Here is an 18,035-nt window from a genome sequence, read left to right on the forward strand (position 1 = left end):
GTGGTTTTGAAGCTCTCCCTTTAAGAGGCAGCCTGCAGTGACGAATTGTTGAAATTGCCATTGCAGGATGGCATTCCGCTATAAATTCATTGTTCCACCTCCTCTCATCTTCACATTTCTCTCCCTTCTCCTCTTGTTCACATCGACAGACTGGGGATAACAACAACAACAACAAAGACACAGGGAGGGGGCTTTTACAAAAATCCAGGACGTTTTCCGCTTCTTTTTTTTTTTCTTTTTTTTGTCTTTTTTTTTTTTTCCTTTTTAACCATCTCACCGCAGATGATCGAGGCAGTTTTTGATGCCTGAATTTCTTCTCTCCCCTTCTCCTCCTTCTCTTCAAAACAAAAGGGGGCAAAAGAAGGCAAGGGAGCCCACCGGAGCCCGAGAAAGTGCCGAGTCGCAGCAGACCTGCCCCCTGCCCCTGCCGCTGCTGCTGCTGGTGATGATCCGGTGACTACAGCACAGGAGTGGGAAGTCCTCAAACTTCTCTACTTGCCGGGTCCGAGACTCCTCTCTCTTTTTTTTTTGCTCTCCCCACCCCCCGTTGCCTCCCAAACAGCAGTGATTTGGGATATAATTTTTTCGCCTCTCTCTCTCCCTTTCCATGTGCTCCCGGCTCTTCCCTGCAGAGAAACACAAAGTTCACACGCGAGCGGCTTTTGTTGACATTTTTTTCTCTTACACTTGAGGTTGGGAGGAAGAACTTTCTCTTTTTTTTTTTTTCACTCCCCTTAACCCCTTCTTTCTCCTTTTTTTTTTTTTTTCCCCCTTTCCCTTTTTTTCCCCTTTCCTCTCCCTTTCCATCGCTGCTCTCCGCACACCCCCTTCCCCAACTCCTATTATTATTCTCCTTCCTGGTGTTATCAGCGCTCGCAGCGAGGGCGATGCTGCTGGGGCTGCTGTGGGTGCTGCTGGCCGCCCGGCTGCCGCCCGCACCTGCCGCCCCGCCGCCGCGCCGCCTCCCTCCCCCCGCGGCCAGCGGCGCGGTGCGGCGCCTCGACCGAACCTACGCCGGGGGCGGCCGGGCCGGCTACGTGCTGTACGCCGCGGGCAGGCGCTTTCTCCTCGACCTGGAGCAGAGCGACGGGGCGGCCGGGGAGCGGCCGGGAGCCCCGTCGAGCTGCTATTACCGGGGCACGGTGGACGGCAACCCGCGCTCCCTCGCCGTCTTCAACCTGTGCGGCGGGCTGGACGGGTTCTTCGCCGTGGGAAGCGCCCGCTACACGGTGCGGCCGGCGCGGCGCGGCGGGGGGACGCGCATCTACGGGGAGGGCGCACCCCGCGCCCCGCATCTGTTCCGCAGGGAGAGCTTCAGCTTCCGAGCGCTGCCCGCCCGCACCAGCTGTGAAACCGGCGACCCCGCCGCCGCGGCGGCAGACGGGGACGAGAGGAGGAGGAGGAAGAGGAGGAGGAGGAGGCGCTCCGTGTCCCGAGCCCGGCAGGTGGAGCTGCTGTTGGTGGCCGACGCGTCCATGGTGCGCAAGTACGGGAAGGGGCTGCAGCACTACCTGCTCACCTTATCCTCCATCGCCTCCCGGCTCTACGCCCACGCCAGCCTGGAGAACCACGTCAGGTTGGCCGTGGTGAAGGTGGTGGCCTTGGGCGAGAAGGAGAAAGGGTTGGAGGTCAACAGGAACGCCGCTACCACCCTCAAGAACTTCTGCAAGTGGCAGCACCAGCACAACCGCCTCGACGATGACCACGACGAGCACTACGACGCCGCCATCCTCTTCACCCGTGAGGTAGGCATCGCCCCAGTCTGGCAGCTCAGTGTCCCTCAAACCATGTGTCGCGGGTTGACTGGGCTGCGATGAGGCCACCCTGCACCCACGTCGCTTGGTTTGCGCGGTGGTTTCCTCCCCGAAGTTTGGGGCGCATCGTATCTTGGGGACTGGCACCCACATGCACATCCGTGAAGGACGGAAGAGGGGTTGAACACCCAGCAAACTGTGTATGCTTTGTGTGTGCCCCCTCCTCTGCAGGGTCATTCCTGCTGGTGCAGTGCTGGGACTCCTGGCAGGGTGGAGAGGTGGTAATTTGCCTGACTGGGAGACTTGGCTGAGACCACCTAACTTACCTGCTCGAGAGATGATGTTGTTCTGTCTTTCCCAGTGAGAGGTTTCCCACACAGCCCCTCCGTCTCCAGGAAAGTGGTCCAGGCAAAAAGGGCTGATAGTGCTCCCTAGCCTAAATTAGTTCCCAAAAAAGCCTGCCTGTGAAAATGGTGAAAAACACCTTAAAAGTACATGCAGCTTCCTTCTTGAGTGTGTTGAGGTGCTATTTCCAGCAAGAATAGCTCTGCCACACTGGAAGCTGACAGCACTTGTGGTTGAAGGGTAGGACGTAAATGCAAACCGCAGGTAAACAAAGCTGGAGCAGTTGAGTGAGTTGGGCTGGTGGTGAGGAGATGCAGTCTCTTTCTCGTTCCCCAGGCGAAAAATGGGTGTCCTGGTCAACTGTGGGTTGGATCCAGCTGGTATTACCCATGCAGAACTGTGCCTTGCTCGCTGCCCGGTTGCTAATTAATTGCATTGCCAGAGGTCGTTAAGGGACATTGCTCTAGTAGACATGTGGCTGACTTTATGCAATGAAGTTCTGTAAGAGTATCCCTTCAGCGGTTTGGGTTTGATGTTTTCTTTTTTTTCCTTTCCTCAAGTATGAAAAAAATAACTGCATGACTTTCCGTTCATTTGAGTTCTCCTGCTTTTCTACATCGTAGGAGCCTGCCAAAAAGGATGCTTTGGATGGTTTGTGGAAGGAGTTGCTCCAGAAAGGGGGGAAAAAAGCGCCTGGCTTGCTTTTATAGCTGTAAATAGTTGACACATTAGGTTCTGTGTCAGTCAGGCATCACTTGTACAGCAGGAGCCTTTTTTAGCAGTTTAAAGCCCATCCATGCAGTCTGCAGGCTTTCGGGTTTTTACCATTAGTGATTTGAATGAAAGTAGGCTACCTAGGTTGGTTCAGGAGACACTTGATTTTTGCTGTAAACTTCCTTTCCAATGGTTTATTAATTAAGCCTGGGCAAAAATCCATCACTTTCCACTAAAGAGTGTTTTCTTCTGCCAGATTCCCATTTATTTCCCTGGGATTTATTACAGTTCAGAAACTCTTAGGGTGGCAGACTTTGAATCTTAACATCAGTTATTAAGTTAATTTGGATTGAGATAAGATGAGGATTTAAACTGCACTTGCTTTACAGATGCTTATCTGTAATTCTTTGTGTGGATCCCCTCCTGCCAGAATGAGAGTGCGTAGCTAATCAGTAATCTACTTTCAAAGACTCCTGAGCAATGCATCTTCCATGTGTAGAGTTACTTCTTTTGCATGTAAGTAGTACCTAACCTAAACAAAATGACACAGATCCTGTGTCCTCCTTCCACTCTTAAGATGCAAATATTGCTTGCACTTTTACGTAGGGATGTAAACACTTTGCAAGCAAAGCTTCCATTTTCTTGGTTTACATTTGAACGCATTTAACTATGGGATTAGCTCCCCAGTGCAGTTCAGGGGTATAACTTAATCTGTTTTAATGATTTTCTGTGTGCACAGGCACATTGTTTGACATTACATTTCAGTTTTTGATTCAGTAAGAACAAGACTGTAGTTGCTTGCTACATGTGTTCGTGATGTTCTTTGGAGGGAATGTATTAGAGTCCACGCGTTTTTTATATACTTACACTTTAAATGTCAACATGAATCTATTTGCTTGTCTTGGAATGTAAACATGAAAAGGGTTAAAGGATGAAAAAGCAGTAGAGATGTTTCCCAGAGAAAACAGCCCCACTTTGAACTAAAGAGAGATTTTTTCCAGTTTAGCTTTTCAATGAGAGTGGCAGCAATTGGCAGGAAGATCTAACTTTTACAACTATGTTTTGAATGTATGAAGTACGTTGCTTAGCTACTAGACGCCAAGCCATGGCTGCGTGTTTTGATGGGCTGTGAATACCGTCATGCTAATTTTTGAACATCCAGATGTCTTCTTCTAAATGGCTTGGGTTTTAGGCATGCGGTAAATGTATGAGGTACATTTTCCGTCTTTGTTTACCAACTGAGGCCACCTTGAACTTCATGTTTCTGCGTCAACAGAATAATATTTGCAAAGCATTTGTCAGCCTTTTGCATGTCCTCAGCTGTATCTAACTGTTTATGTATAGTTAGAATCTAAATTATGCATGCTTGGTGGCGTACAAGTCTCTAATATAATAATTATCCTCATTCTAGAGTGATATTTACTTGGATGTTATTTTTGACACCAAAAGAGGCTCTCTGAAAAGATAGCTTTACTTGAGTTCCTTATAAAGGAAGAATATTATCAGAATTCAGCACCATTGCGTCCCCCTTTTCTGTTGTCATTACTTGTTTAAAGATATATTAATAACCATTGATAGACCAAGAGTGTGCTGGCAGCTCTCCCTGGTTCCAAAATTAGTACTGGCAGTTCAAATTATGATCATCATCATCGTTCATACTGGGAACTACTTCCCATGCAGAAAGATCTTTAGAAGGAGATTTGGTGGATTAAAGCATCCACTCACTTTTGGTCATAAACTGTAATTCATTTTACAAGAGCTTTAAAGTAATCATGCTGCAGAGCATAGTAAATATAGTAAATAAATATGGACATGTTTCAGTTTGGGGTGATACAGACAACACATTAAAGCTATTTTGAGGCTCTATATTGCTTCTTAGTGATGGCAAGGACCATGTAACTATCCATTCACTGCAGTGAATCCCACTTATAATCTGTAACTGCAAGGAAAACTACAGTAATGTGTCTGATGATACTCTCACCAGTGCAGGAGATTGTAAAAGCCTTCAGTGGACACAGAAATTTTCCATCACTAAACATTACAGAAACATAGTTGGGTTCCACAGTGATTATTTAAATTCCCTAAATCTAACAAGGAGAAATATACCGTACCAGTGTTCTCAATCTCTCATTTTGACCCATGATGGCAGGTATCACACCTGAGAGAGGTTTCACTTGTCAGTACCAAAAGGTGATAATTTTCTTATAAGTCTTGTGAGTGTTCTCATTAAGGCAGTTTGGCCTTAACAGCCTTAGAGAATACATGAGTCCCCTGCTGTTCGACTACTTTGTGGTTGAGTCCTTGACAGCAGCTGTAAATTTTTGGGCCACATGCATCCATAGAACATCCTCTATGGAATATGGTGATGCAAGGGTTCCGTCATCTGGTGGTTAAGTGAGTCCTCTGCCATGTGTGGCAGTAGAGAAGTGGCTATACGGTGGAAAGGAGGAAGGGCTCATAAAGAAAGCCCTCCTCCCCTGGACATGAGCTCACTTTGTTCTCAATGGCAGTGAAGTCAACAGCAAATTTAGAATTAGTCTGTTTCAGACTTTTTTATTGTGAATAGTTCTTCGAAGCTGGAGACAGGTTATCTTCAGTCTTCAAGTTTTTGTGGGTGCCACAAAATACTTGCCAGATTATTTGTCACAGTAGAAAAAAAACATCAGACGAGACTTGCACACTGCACTTGAACTCGGGCTGTTCTTTTCCAGGGTCTAGCCTGCTCTGCAATTATCTTCTAGTATTCATGCAATCTATTTCATTAGCGACCCTTAGTTAAATTTCAAGTGAACTATTGAATGCATTTGGACAAAATCCAGTTCGCCTCCTTTCCCCCCCAGTTCTGAATAATGTGAAAACTAAAATAGATAATTCTCACAGTAGATACAGGCAAGAAGAGAAAGAAGAAGTAGTTTTCCAAGTGCTTGTTAGCATCATCTGTGATAGTACCATCATGCCTGGCTCTAACAAAAAGTTCATATTAGAACCAAAGGCCACTGTCTTCCCTTTTTCCACACAGTGATTATATGGGTCTTGTGTGTGTGATTTAGTTTAACTGTCAATCTGACAGTGCTGTTGAAATTTAACAGCAAGCTTTGGATTATCTTAGCTCTATGGATGATAATTTCACTTCATGAAGTACATGCTTTCTTTGGCTCTAGTTCCTTCTTTTTTTCTTTTCTATATTATCGTCTTTGCACAAGTATTGTATTAGTAAAACAGATCACTGTAGCAATGGTCATAATATATTTCACTAGTTTTTTATTATTACTCTGAAGAAGTTACAATGTGGTATGTCTCCCAGTTTTATAGTATTTTCACCAATTCTCCTGTAAATCTAATATATTTAGATAATGTTCCTGGGGAAAATGAAATGGGGTATAATTTGTGCAGAAGTAGCCTGATTCATGCTAATCTACAGAGATGACCTGGACTTTCCCAATGAAGGAACTATGGGGTAGGCAAGTTAAAATGCACGTTTTCCCTTGTTCACTGATCACCAGTTCCACGACTGAATCTTTGTTTGCCCTTCCCCTCCCCATGCAAAGTCCAAAAGCTTTATGTCTTTTTTATCACTATTTTAAAATAATCTGTCATTTGCATAATGCTACATTTCTTTTATGTGCAGGAAAACAACATTTCTTAATGTGTATATTCGGGGTATAAAAGCTTAATTTAGTTTAGGCACTAATAGTTTGTTGCAGTGTATCCTGGAATGATGAATGAGTGCTTATGGTTCCTGGACCGTATAAGAGAGGAGTGAGAACATGACTAAATACCCAGTCTGATGAGGAGGTAGTTTCTGAAGCCAGCAAATGTCACGTGTATGCATCACCCATACACTAGGTTTTCTTGAATTTCACCTTACTTAGAATTCAGACAGGCAGCTCTGTACATTCGAGATTTCAATGCCCACAACTCAGTCCTGAATTTAGCATATTAACCTGAAAGGAAGATGACCTCAATTTTTAAGTTACACTACTGGAGGAAAATATGTGACTGTTTTGGGCAGTATGGCAGGTACCACCACTCCTGTTTCCTAGAAGAGCAACCAGGCTTCGGTCTTTTCTTTCAAAATATGGCCACAAGAGGACAAAGCAGTAACTCAGAGAGTCTGATGGGAGTCCTTCCCTGCTTCAGAACAATGGCCAGGCCCTCTCCCTGGTGCTGTAACATGGACATCCCCATAAGCAAGGCCCACCAGTGTCTCAGGAAGAGGACTTTTCACAGCAGGCTTCCTCCAGGGCAGCCTTCCCCTCATTTTTGCTCATAAAGTCTCTCTAAAGTGTTATAGTATAAAATAGATGATTCCATAATTACTTTGTTCACCGGTTAGCCCTTATTTTCAAAACGTTTTGTGGTCTTTTGTCTTAAATCTTGTGCTCCTTTTGACATCCAGACATGGTGTGCTCTTTGAGTGATACCCATAATACACTCTGGTTGGGTGAACTTGACTTTTCTTTACATGTGCTGTTCTGCATTGCTGTGATGTTAATAAACTTTGCAGAGCAGGGTGCAGGAGGGTGGGTCCTGAATACCACCTAACCCCACCCTCCCTTCACAGGGCTGCAGTGGGAATGCTGTTACAGGAAGTCAGAAAATCGTATTTAATTCCTTCCTCTGCTTGAGGGATTTTAGGTCTGTATCGCCCACCTCCCAGGAGAGGTCCTTAACTGGTAGGTTGTAAGCTGTTCCAGGTGTTAAGGAAACTTTCCACCCCTCTGACCAAAGCTATGTCACTGTTTAGCAAGTAATTTAAGATTCATATGGTGAGAAGGAGAGAAATCGTGACCTGAAGCTGCTGCCTGGAGTGCACTGTTTATATCAAGGTGGCCTGGGTTCCCAAAACACAGAGAGAAGACCGTTTCTGTAATTTATCAAAGGGCTGTTCAGTGTAAAATACAGAAGCAGGCTGAGGAACAGAGACCAAAAATTAGGTCCCTTCAGCAAGCGTCATAAGCACTAGCTGCAGTCGGGGCTAGGGAAACCTTTGGCAACAGGAGGAGGGGCAGCTCCCTGCACACATGGACAGGTGCAGACCTTCATTGTAGACAGTAGTCTGGTGTAGCCCATAAGGCGCTCTGCTATGGAACTTGCTTCTAAGTAGCTTCTTCTGACAAAAGCATTTGAAGCTGCATCACCTTCTTATTGGGCAAAGGCTTTGGCTGATAAGCCATTGTAAAGACGCAAGAAAAGCAAGTGAACCCACAGATGTAAAAGCTGCTAGCTGTGCTTTAAAAGAAGATGATGTGCAGCTGTGCCAAATAGAAAGACTAGCTCTGCTGGTTTCTCATACATCTGATCTGAGAACATTTGTAGGCTTGGGTTCCCTCAGGGACAAAGGCAGAGGAACATTAAGTGTCTCAACCCCAATAAACCTTAGTATAAGCTAAATGCTAAACTGCTCAGGGCTGTAAAACTGTGACACTTTGGGGCCTGTAAGGTCACAAACTGTGAGCTCCATGAAGAGCAGATAACTCAAAGACTAGAGGACATTTGAGTCAGTTTCATTCTTCTGCCCTTACAATCCACCAAACTATCTGCATTAGTGCTTAAATCCTGTTTTGGATCTAGTCCATGGGCTCTGGAGTAATATCAGGTTTCATGAAACAGTTTATTCTTGTTTTTAAGCCTACTGCTCAAATCAAAGAGTTTCAGGTAAAATAAATTAACTCCTCCAGCAGGGAGCCACAGCAGTTATCTTCATTCACAGCAATGCCACGTATACATGGCAAACAGCCAGCTGCTCTTCATGTACTTAGAAATGCCAGGGAAATTTGGCCTTTAATAAGCTGTCTAATTAACTACTAGTCTTATGATGTATAGCTCAGTTTTCCTATGTCAGTCCTTTGCCAAACATCAAGACCAAACATCTATTGCCTCCTCTGTAGCAAATGCTTTTCCTAGTCATTCTTCTAGTTTGAAACTACTGTAATGCAGATCAAGGGCCAGACTCTGCATCCCTTCTTCAGAATTATCAAGAAACACTTATTCTTTGAAGCTTCTGCTTCTATTTGGAGGCAGTTAAATGAGTGTATACATTTGAGTAAGTGATTAGATTTTTAAATAGAAGCCACCAAACTGGAGCAAACTAATCATTAGAAATTGATTTTTAAGTATCCTGTGAGTCCCCACTTTCTTAGTGCTTTAGGTGGTGTATGAAAAGTTGAGGAGACCCACACAGATTGTTTAGACTGCATCATTACATAAGAGCCTGTTTCTAACAACCAAAATAAGGGAGTTTCAAAAGGTGTAAAAACTTTTAATGTACTCCCAGAAACTTTACGGCATGAAAGTCTGAGACTACTTTTGAAGACTGCCCAGGAAAACTAAAAATATGGCTATTGATGCTGGTAATAAATAATTCATGGCCATTAAAGCTACAGGAGGTTTAAGTCAAAAGAAATTTTGTAATAAAGATTTAAATCAGGGGAAGTGTATACAGGTGTGATTTTCAAAAACGTCACTCAAATCATGCTGTTGGGAAGATCATGTAGCTAGGGAATGAGGAGTTAGCTTGATAGTAAAATTTGCATGATATTTGTCTTAGAGATGCCGCTTGATAGGTCTTGGTTATGTGTATATTATATACTATATGATGCTATGAAGAGAAAGATATTAAAGTTCAAATCGTGAAGAGGCAAGAGAAATAAAAAGACTAAATGAGAATATGAGTTGAGAACATAATGGATCTGAGTCTTCAGTAATCTGCCTAAGTGATTATTGATAATTCCAGCATTAGCTTAAAAGATGCATTCTTGTGCAGTTGGTGAAGGCTGAAGTCCACAACAGAAAACAGAAGGCTCAGCGCGTGCTTTCTGTTCAAAGCAGAGCTGATGCACGCCCTACTCTACCAGCAGATGGGTAACCCATAGACATTCTTCCAATAACAGCTTTGTACAAAGGAGCTAACACCAGAAAATGTTTCTTGTCCTTGTTTCCAAGGTCCTTACTCAGTTAGGATTCAGCAGGCAGCTGCAGGCAGCTGCAGGAGTCCCCACATCACCTTGTTCAAACCACTGGAGAGGCAGTACGGATGTGGTCATGGAGCTGACTGAAGGGAATGGGGCTTTACTGTTCCACTGTCCACTGCTTTCTGACCACAGTGTCGTCACTCTCAGCTCTTCTCTTTTACGGAGTTCATTGATCCCACACCATATGAGGACAGCTGTTTTCCAGCTGTCTGTGGCATGTTGGAAGAGATAGGTAATTTTACAGATAAGTGATTTTCAGAATCTCCTGTCTTCTGCTGTGGGATTTTCTAGGAGCAACCTTGAACTAATACAGCCCTTCATTTTATCTGACCAAAAATTAAAGTGTTGCGTAAGGAAAGTGTAAAGCTTGCTTTGTTTTGTCTAGGCAACTGTTAAGCAGATGAGCACTGCCTTGAGAGCTGCTAGTGGGATGTTGAGATGTGTGGATATGTGTCATACTCTGGGAAATGATGAAAACAGAGGAACGGTGGTTTAATGAAGCAATGAGTTCTAGGAAAACCTAGGCATGCGGTGTGGTAAAATGTCAGTAGCATATGAAAAGTAACCAAACATTTCTATGTCCTTTAGTGCTTGTACACGTGCACAAATATTTTTTAGATGTCTGATGAAGGTGGCATAATGCAATCCTGTGCATAGCTTTGGAAATTTTGAGGTTAAAATTACCAGGCAGCAAGGAGTCAGAACGATTGCTTACTGTTGATATCCCTGTTGTAATTTTCCATACTCCTCACATCCCTTCAGAAGTAACTCTAAGGAAGTTTATGAGCTTGCCTGTTTAGAAAGATAGTGTTCTTTTAATTATACTTGTGTCATTAAATCCAGAGAATAATTGTGAGGTCTGGTTTTGGCTGCTGGTATAGCTTCATACACTGGCATAGCTTCTTCTTGTATGCAAACAGAAATAAATCATGTACTGGTATAAGACACCTGTATACTGATACAATTGTGCCCATACTGGGAGTAGTACTGGTGTGGAGTGCACAATAATGGCACTCAAATACAAGAAAAGACCAAATGACACAGTATCTGCATGCAGAGAAAGGGCCTGGATTAATGTATTTTATACTATCCATGGCACTACCAACCTGAAAGTTGGATTAGACCTCTTTCACTAAGCTGCTTTCTGTCTGATTTATACGCTTTTTGGCACTTGTGTAAGAATTTCAGTTCAAGCGCTTGTAGGGATTCAGTTCAAATTGCACTAATATAAAGGTATCTCACTTCCTGTACAGCTTACACTCATTTATTTAGACCAATTGTATCACCATGAAAAGGTATTTTTATTGGTATTATGCACATGCGTTTTCTCTGAGTTCTGTTACACTGCTGTAGGTAAACCACTTAAAGATACATTTACATAGCATTTACTCTGTGTAACATGTGCCCTTAGAACAAAGAGCCCAGATTCAGAAGTGATGCATAAAGGGCTAAATGGATATGAACCCAAGCAAAAGTAATGGGAGTTTAAGGATTGCATCTTCCTTGTTGAATATGCCACAGATGTTTGTCGCTACAATGAAACGACCTCACTTATGGCCTTTTCCAGCATTAGTCCAGAGACGCTGAAAATTGTGTCAGTCTTATTTGCGTAAATAAAACTGGAAAAAAGTACTTGAAAATGAGTGTCCTTATTATGTACCCTCCAGTAACCCTTGTAGAGACAGATTCAAAGTCTGGAGAGCTAATTGGATGTCAAGGGTGGGAGCTAGTGGTGTTAGAGAGAAAGTTCCCTGCATGTTGACTGCATTGCTGGAGAATAGAAGTTTTTCTCAAACCATGGATTATACCTGTGAAATTCTAAAATACTTTTGAACTTCATTCCTTCTCTTGTTGTGAGACTATTTTGTTCATGGGTACTGCAGCATTTAAATCTTGACATTAAGTAGCGCCAGGAGTGCACTTACCAAAAAGAGTTCCCAGACACCTGGAAGCCAGAAGAACTGATCCTGAAATTCTTTCTCTATATATGTAATATTACGATGTAGTTTTAGCTTGAATATTTCTGTATTTCATCTTGGTGGGAAAAAAAATTACACTTCTTTTTTTTTTTTTTTTTTGTGAAGAGGTGCTCTTTCACAGTATCTGTGAACTCAGCATGTTTTTCATTGACCTCAGTGGGATTTGAATCTTCAGGATTTTTAAGTAAGACTACATGTAAACCTGTCATAATCAGTGAACAGGAGCCTCATACAGGATACCTGTTATTCAGATGGATTAATTATGAAAGGCTTCATGAAAGAAAGTAATTATAATGGGAGATCTCAAGGGAAGGAGTCTTAAAAATGAAGGAAAAAAGGGTACTCTCAGACCATTTTGGGACTAACATTTGATAATACTGTCATGCCTTAAAAATTCCATTTTCATTCAACCACACTGAAATGTCGAGGAGCATTCCAAATGGCATGGTACTCATTTTTCCTTCTCAAGCAAAAAAAAAGCACACATACGTACATTCAGACTAGTACTCTTCCCTCTGCTTGAGTAGAAGCACTGAAAAGTTACTACTGATAATTAAAGCACTGCCTGACCAAAGCTGCCTTCATCATGATCATGATCATTGTCATGATCATCTTGAAATGAAAAGGGAAACCTAATGCTGCCTGCATGGTTTTTGGAGATACTGCATAACTACGAGTAGGAAGCACGTGATCAAGAAGTTGCGCTAGTAAGGAATCGAGGGATTTTACGTCCTGTCGTATAACTGACTCATTAAGCAACCTTTGCTTAAATACTTGGTATATTGAGTAATACATTATTAATCATTGTACTACTTGACAGGTGTGACATGAAGTTTAATATAACAATCTTGGGGTTTAATTGCAAATGTAAGAATTTCCTCTTGAAAAGGTGATCTCTGGTTCAAGGACTGACCAGGAGTCTGAAGCTTTCTCTCTGTGCCTTGGTTCACCTTGCATGAATAAAGAGCATATTCTATTTTTATTGTCAATTAAGAAACACTTCTAGAGCATATATTTTGATTATCTAACTTAAGGAAGGTTCAATCTTCTATATGCAATGCAGAAATACAACGTAACAGTAATTAACTACAGAATGTATCCAAAGGCAGTGAAGATTTTCCCACTGCCTTTACCTGGGATGGGATTGGGTCATCATGCTTTTAAAATGCATTGACATCTTCAGGTAGAAGAAGATATCAATGCTTTTATCCAGGTTCTGCTGTTTGCAAAGGACTGGTGACTTTAACCTGTTGTTACCTGTGGGTATAAACATTTATTTTAATGATATTTTTTTTTCCTTCCTGGGCAGGATTTATGTGGGCATCATTCATGTGATACTCTGGGAATGGCAGATGTTGGGACCATATGCTCTCCTGAGCGCAGCTGTGCAGTGATTGAAGATGACGGCCTCCATGCAGCTTTTACAGTGGCTCACGAAATTGGTATGCAATGCCTTTTCTGTTCGCTTGCCAAATCAAACACTTGTAACAGCTGCATTAGTAACCAAAATACTTGGCAATTAATTCCAGATTTCCCCTGGTCCAGATATTCACTTGGGGATTAAGGCTGTATACATATGCACTTCACGGTTAACTAATAAGGGATCAGAAGGCAAGTGAAGGCGCACAGTAGGTGTTTCCTTTCTGACAGTGTTGTTTCTAAGCAGTAGTTGAAGTGAAAATTCAAAGGCTGCTGCTACTGTCCAGATAATGTCAATACGTGTCCTTCCTAAGAAAGCATTTGGCCCATCTATTGTAATTCACATGCATTTAGTGCATACACAGTGGAAAATAACTCACCTTTTTGAACTAACTGCATGCTCTACTGAAACTTTTTCTTGGGACAGTATATTACCTGCGGAGGAAGGCTTTTGCAGGAAAAAAATCAGAGCTGTAATCTTTTCCTAAGTGAATGGAAATTCCATCTTTACAGTAAAATATTGTACTAATGTGAATCCTGAAATTAGTCAAATAGTATTTAGGTGATAAATGTTTGGACAAAAACCTGTTTAACTCTGTTTCAGTTTCCACCTCAGTGGACAGCAGTTTAATGTAGGAGCCCTTCATGTAGCCTTCAGAAGGATTTAAGGTAGAATTAGTGACAGAAGAAAGTTCATAGTCTGGGTTATTACTTCTGTCATGATACATTCCTTCAGAAAGACTACTGCCATCTTTATTTTTACTTTACTAATTCTTTGTGAGCTGTGTTCACTGGAAATAGATTTGATATGAGGGCTATTCACCATGGTGAGCGAACAGCAATTTAAAAGTGGAAAACATTTTTTTCTTTTTTTTTAGATTCTTGGAAGGAAATAACAAAGAAAGGAGAACTTTCAGAGAGAGCCAATTCCTGAGTAGCCTTGTACTTCATGCCAAACCAAAGTAAAGTTTGCTTTGGGAGTATCATTGCAGTAGTTCAATTTTCAAGTAGCTAGCAGGTAGAGCCAAAGAGTTGTGTAGCCTGTATATATACCTGGCTCAGCAACCAGAGGTCACCAAGTATGAAAAAGCAGCCGGCATATCAATGACCTGACCCTTCAACAATTAGTGAACCTGACCCTGCTGCTCTTACAGTGCCACAAAGAAATGGAATCAGTAGGGGCTGGAGATCATGTGTTGAGTGAAAACATTAAATGTTGTGGCAGAATAAGTCCCCAAATGAGAAATTTTTTAATATACAAGAATATCATTATAAAAGAAAAAGCCCTCTGAGATCACTAATTCAGAGCATTTGGAGATAAGTACAGCAATACATTAAATACAGCTTCACATCACATGAGTTTACTGGCATCAAACCTGGGTGCTGTAAAGCTAATGACCCATCACAAGCCTGGTCTAGATCTGGGACAAGTAGATAGGTTGGCGAACAGCCTGTCACTCAAATGCCAGGCTGCTAGAGGGACTGCTTGTATCTTGCATCCAGAAGTGATCGGTGAGGTTGAATGAGGGAGCTTCTTGTGGTGCCAGTTTTGATATACCTGGTGTGTGAAGAGATGAGTATTGTGTCTCGACTACCCTTTTATTAGCAATAAATACATGCTTAGATAGATCAAAAATGGAAAAATATAGATCAATAAAGATTGGAAAGAGCCGTAAATATACATATTATTACCTTGAATCCCACACAAAGAAAATGTAAGCACAAGGAATTATTTTTAGTGATCTAGAAACACATTTTTGAAAAAGAGCCATTTTCATACCTAGACATTTACGGGAATCTGTAAAAGCTATAATTTTCAACGTAAAAACGGCATGAATTGAAATGAATAAATAAGTACCCTAATGGACAAAAAAACTCTAGTTTGAGGTTGTTTAAAATAACATCTTTTTTTTTTTTCTCCTCACCATAAGATTTTAAGAAAGGAGGGGTGTCAAGTCACAGAATGATCTTTGTGTGTGTTCCCTAAAGTGGGAGAAGTTGAGAAAAAAACACAGTTAAAATTGTTTGAGTACTTACATTAAATTAAGGGTCAAAAAAGGATGAAAAATAAAAGTATGGCATAGTTACCCTTTAGTTAAGCACTTTGGGGAAAACCTTACTTTATTTTATTTGGAGACCAGGTTTCCTCCTACAATTCAGAAGTCTTAGAAGTTCTTCCTGTCCTGTGGGTAGGATATAGCTTTCATTTTACGGTGGCTTAGTTCTTCAGTGGAGTTCACATGGCAGCATAGGAGTTGCCCTGCAAGATAAAGGAGATGCTAAGGGCTCTAAGCCTAAGATGCTCCTTTCTGTCAGTAGGAAGAGTGAGGTGAGACACTAGGTGAATCAGAGTCACTGTCTGCAGTTTTTTAAATAAACTTGCTGCATGTGCATGCGTAGCAAATGCAGCATCATTAACATGGACTTGATCCAGAGAATAGCTGTGTGTGCTCACTTTGGCTTCAAAGGGCTCTGAATGCTCTTGTTTCCTCTCTGGAGAAACCAAGAGCATTTCTAAGGATCAGATTTTTTCTCTGGAAAGCAACCAAAGTAAATGGAACTACAGTTCAACCAAACAGGACGATGCAGAACCCAGGGGCTCAGGTTGGATACATACATGGGAAGCCAAAAGGCAGCCTGCTACAGACAGCCTGCCACCTCTGATGCAGCGTTTCTACCAAATTATGTTTTAGGTGTTTATTTTCTTTCTTTCTGATAAAATAGATGGACTTTGACCACTGTTATTTCAGGGGGAGGGTATGAATAACAGGCAAAATCTCCGAAGAGCTGTAAATGAGAGCACAGAAAGAAATAGATGCACCAGTTTCTTATTACGACTGATTACTTGACAATAGGAAATGGAGATCCATATATGAAAATTGATGAGGCGGAACCTAGATCTTGTCCTACTTGTAGCAGGAAGATCAGGAATAATTTGTCTCCAATGTTAAATGCAGAAAATGAGGATAATGCAACAAAAGAACAGCTGGAAAACTATGTAACTTCGAACATGATAATCCAGTTTCTGTTCAGAATAAAAGAAAGCAGTGCTAGTAGTCTAAATGTTGGTTTTAAATCATAGCCTGTCAAGACATCCAGCCACTAATGGTATATTCATATAGAATTATTTTTTAGCAGGACCCATACTGCTATCAGTTTGGATAGCAGTAGCTTTGCTGTCACAAAAATAGTCTTCTGGATTCTTGCCTTCAATCATCAGTTAAGCTCCATGTTGTGGCATATGGATGTCTTTTTTGACTTTAGGCAGCTCCTTCAGCTGTGCTTCCACAGCTTTGCAGGGATATCTAAGCTAGCTTAAGCACAGTATGTAGACTAACTCCAAGTCTTTGTTATAATCAGCCTATTTACTGAAAAAAAAGAATGTTCCTTTATTTCATGCAGTTCCCTGCTTCACAGAGTCATCGGGAGAAAAGCATAAAAGAACCTATGATTGCTTATAATCTCAACATTTATTTAATGTTTTTCGTAGGTCAGCACTAGCATATTGCTTTTCCCTGAATCCCTTGTTAAAGTAACCATCAGACAACAAAAATAACTAGATTCTCAATCTAATACTCTGGACTTTTGGGTTGGAGATGTTATTTTTACAGTGTTGAATTATAAGCCAACCTGTGCATCCCATAAAGATAAGCATGATCCAACATCAGCAGCAGGCACAATCAATTTGAAGTTAACATTTAACATCTCTTGTGATAGGATATATGCAGTACATGGCAATTCATTGTTTAGTAGCCTCATGTTACATTTTGTGATGCAGTCATGGACAGAAGTTTCTGCTGTCTTTGGCTTCTCTTGCACTGGAGGCCCACCTACTTCAGTGCAGACATGCCACCATCCTAAAGGATTTGTCATCTACAAAAACAAAAGAGAAGACTTCAAAAGAAAATAAGGGGAGCTACTGCTCACTTTATCAATAAGTAGCTTCCCCAAATCACAAAGGAAGTCACAAGGAAAGCCAAGGATTAAACTTACCTCTTGAGTTTCAATCTAGTCCTTAAGTACAAAAGCATCCTTCCTGCGGTCTTTGTGCTGACAAAGTTCCAGTTTACTTCAGAGGGAGTTACATGGGTCTAACAACTTCTAAGTATCTTTATGCTTTCCATCACTGTTGAAGTACTTTTTTTTTTTTTTTTTTTTTATTTTTAAGAGAAGAAAACATTGCCTTTTTGCTCAGTAGTAACGTTCATTTGACCTTTCACAAAGTTCCTATTTGTTGTGCAACCAGACTGGTATGCTATTACTCCTTCTATCCTCCTGAGTAATATGGTTTACTGATGTTCTTTCCAAGTATTTTATTTTTAGAATATAGCTTAAAAATTGCTACATGGAACTAATTAAACCTCTGTTCATTAGTTTTCTTTTATCTTTTGCATGTGACTTTAGAGAAAGCAAGGCCAAAGGGGGGCATAAAAGCAGTCTTCAAATATATTAAAAAAATCATTGCGAAAATTCATGTAATATATCATTCTCCATGTCCACCTGGGACAGCATAAGGAGTAATGCCCTTAAATTACAGCAAGGGAGATTTACTTTAAGCATTAGCCAAAATCATCTAACCAGAAGGACAGTTAAGGGCAGGAACAAATTCCTTGGGGAGGCTGTGAAATCTCCATTACTGGAGGTTCACAGGGGCCAGCTGGCTAAAACAGCTGCAGCTTAGGGGACACTGATCTTACCCTAGGGTGGAGGGATGCACAAGATTTCTTTTCAAGGTGTCCAAGTTATCACAACTTCCTCCAGAGCTATGCTGGCTAGCTGGACACCTAAAATCAAGACACTGTACAGAAACTAAAATTAGAGAATAACATGTTTAATACCAAATCTTTTTC

General features: G+C 41.7%; 1 protein-coding gene across 1 annotated transcript in view; it reads left to right on the forward strand.

Annotated features, from left to right (window-relative positions):
* Positions 1-765: 765 nt before the first annotated feature.
* ADAMTS5 (ADAM metallopeptidase with thrombospondin type 1 motif 5) overlaps positions 766-18,035 on the forward strand; it is a 49,607-nt gene continuing 32,337 nt past the window's right edge. Inside the window, exons 1-2 of the mRNA XM_054068217.1 lie at positions 766-1,745; positions 13,076-13,208. Coding sequence (XP_053924192.1) covers positions 888-1,745; positions 13,076-13,208 — 991 coding nt within the window. The 5' untranslated portion in view covers positions 766-887. The remainder of the gene's footprint in view (positions 1,746-13,075; positions 13,209-18,035) is intronic.

Source organism: Cuculus canorus, chromosome 1 (assembly GCF_017976375.1).
Source record: "Cuculus canorus isolate bCucCan1 chromosome 1, bCucCan1.pri, whole genome shotgun sequence".
Taxonomy (NCBI): Eukaryota; Metazoa; Chordata; class Aves; order Cuculiformes; family Cuculidae; genus Cuculus; species Cuculus canorus.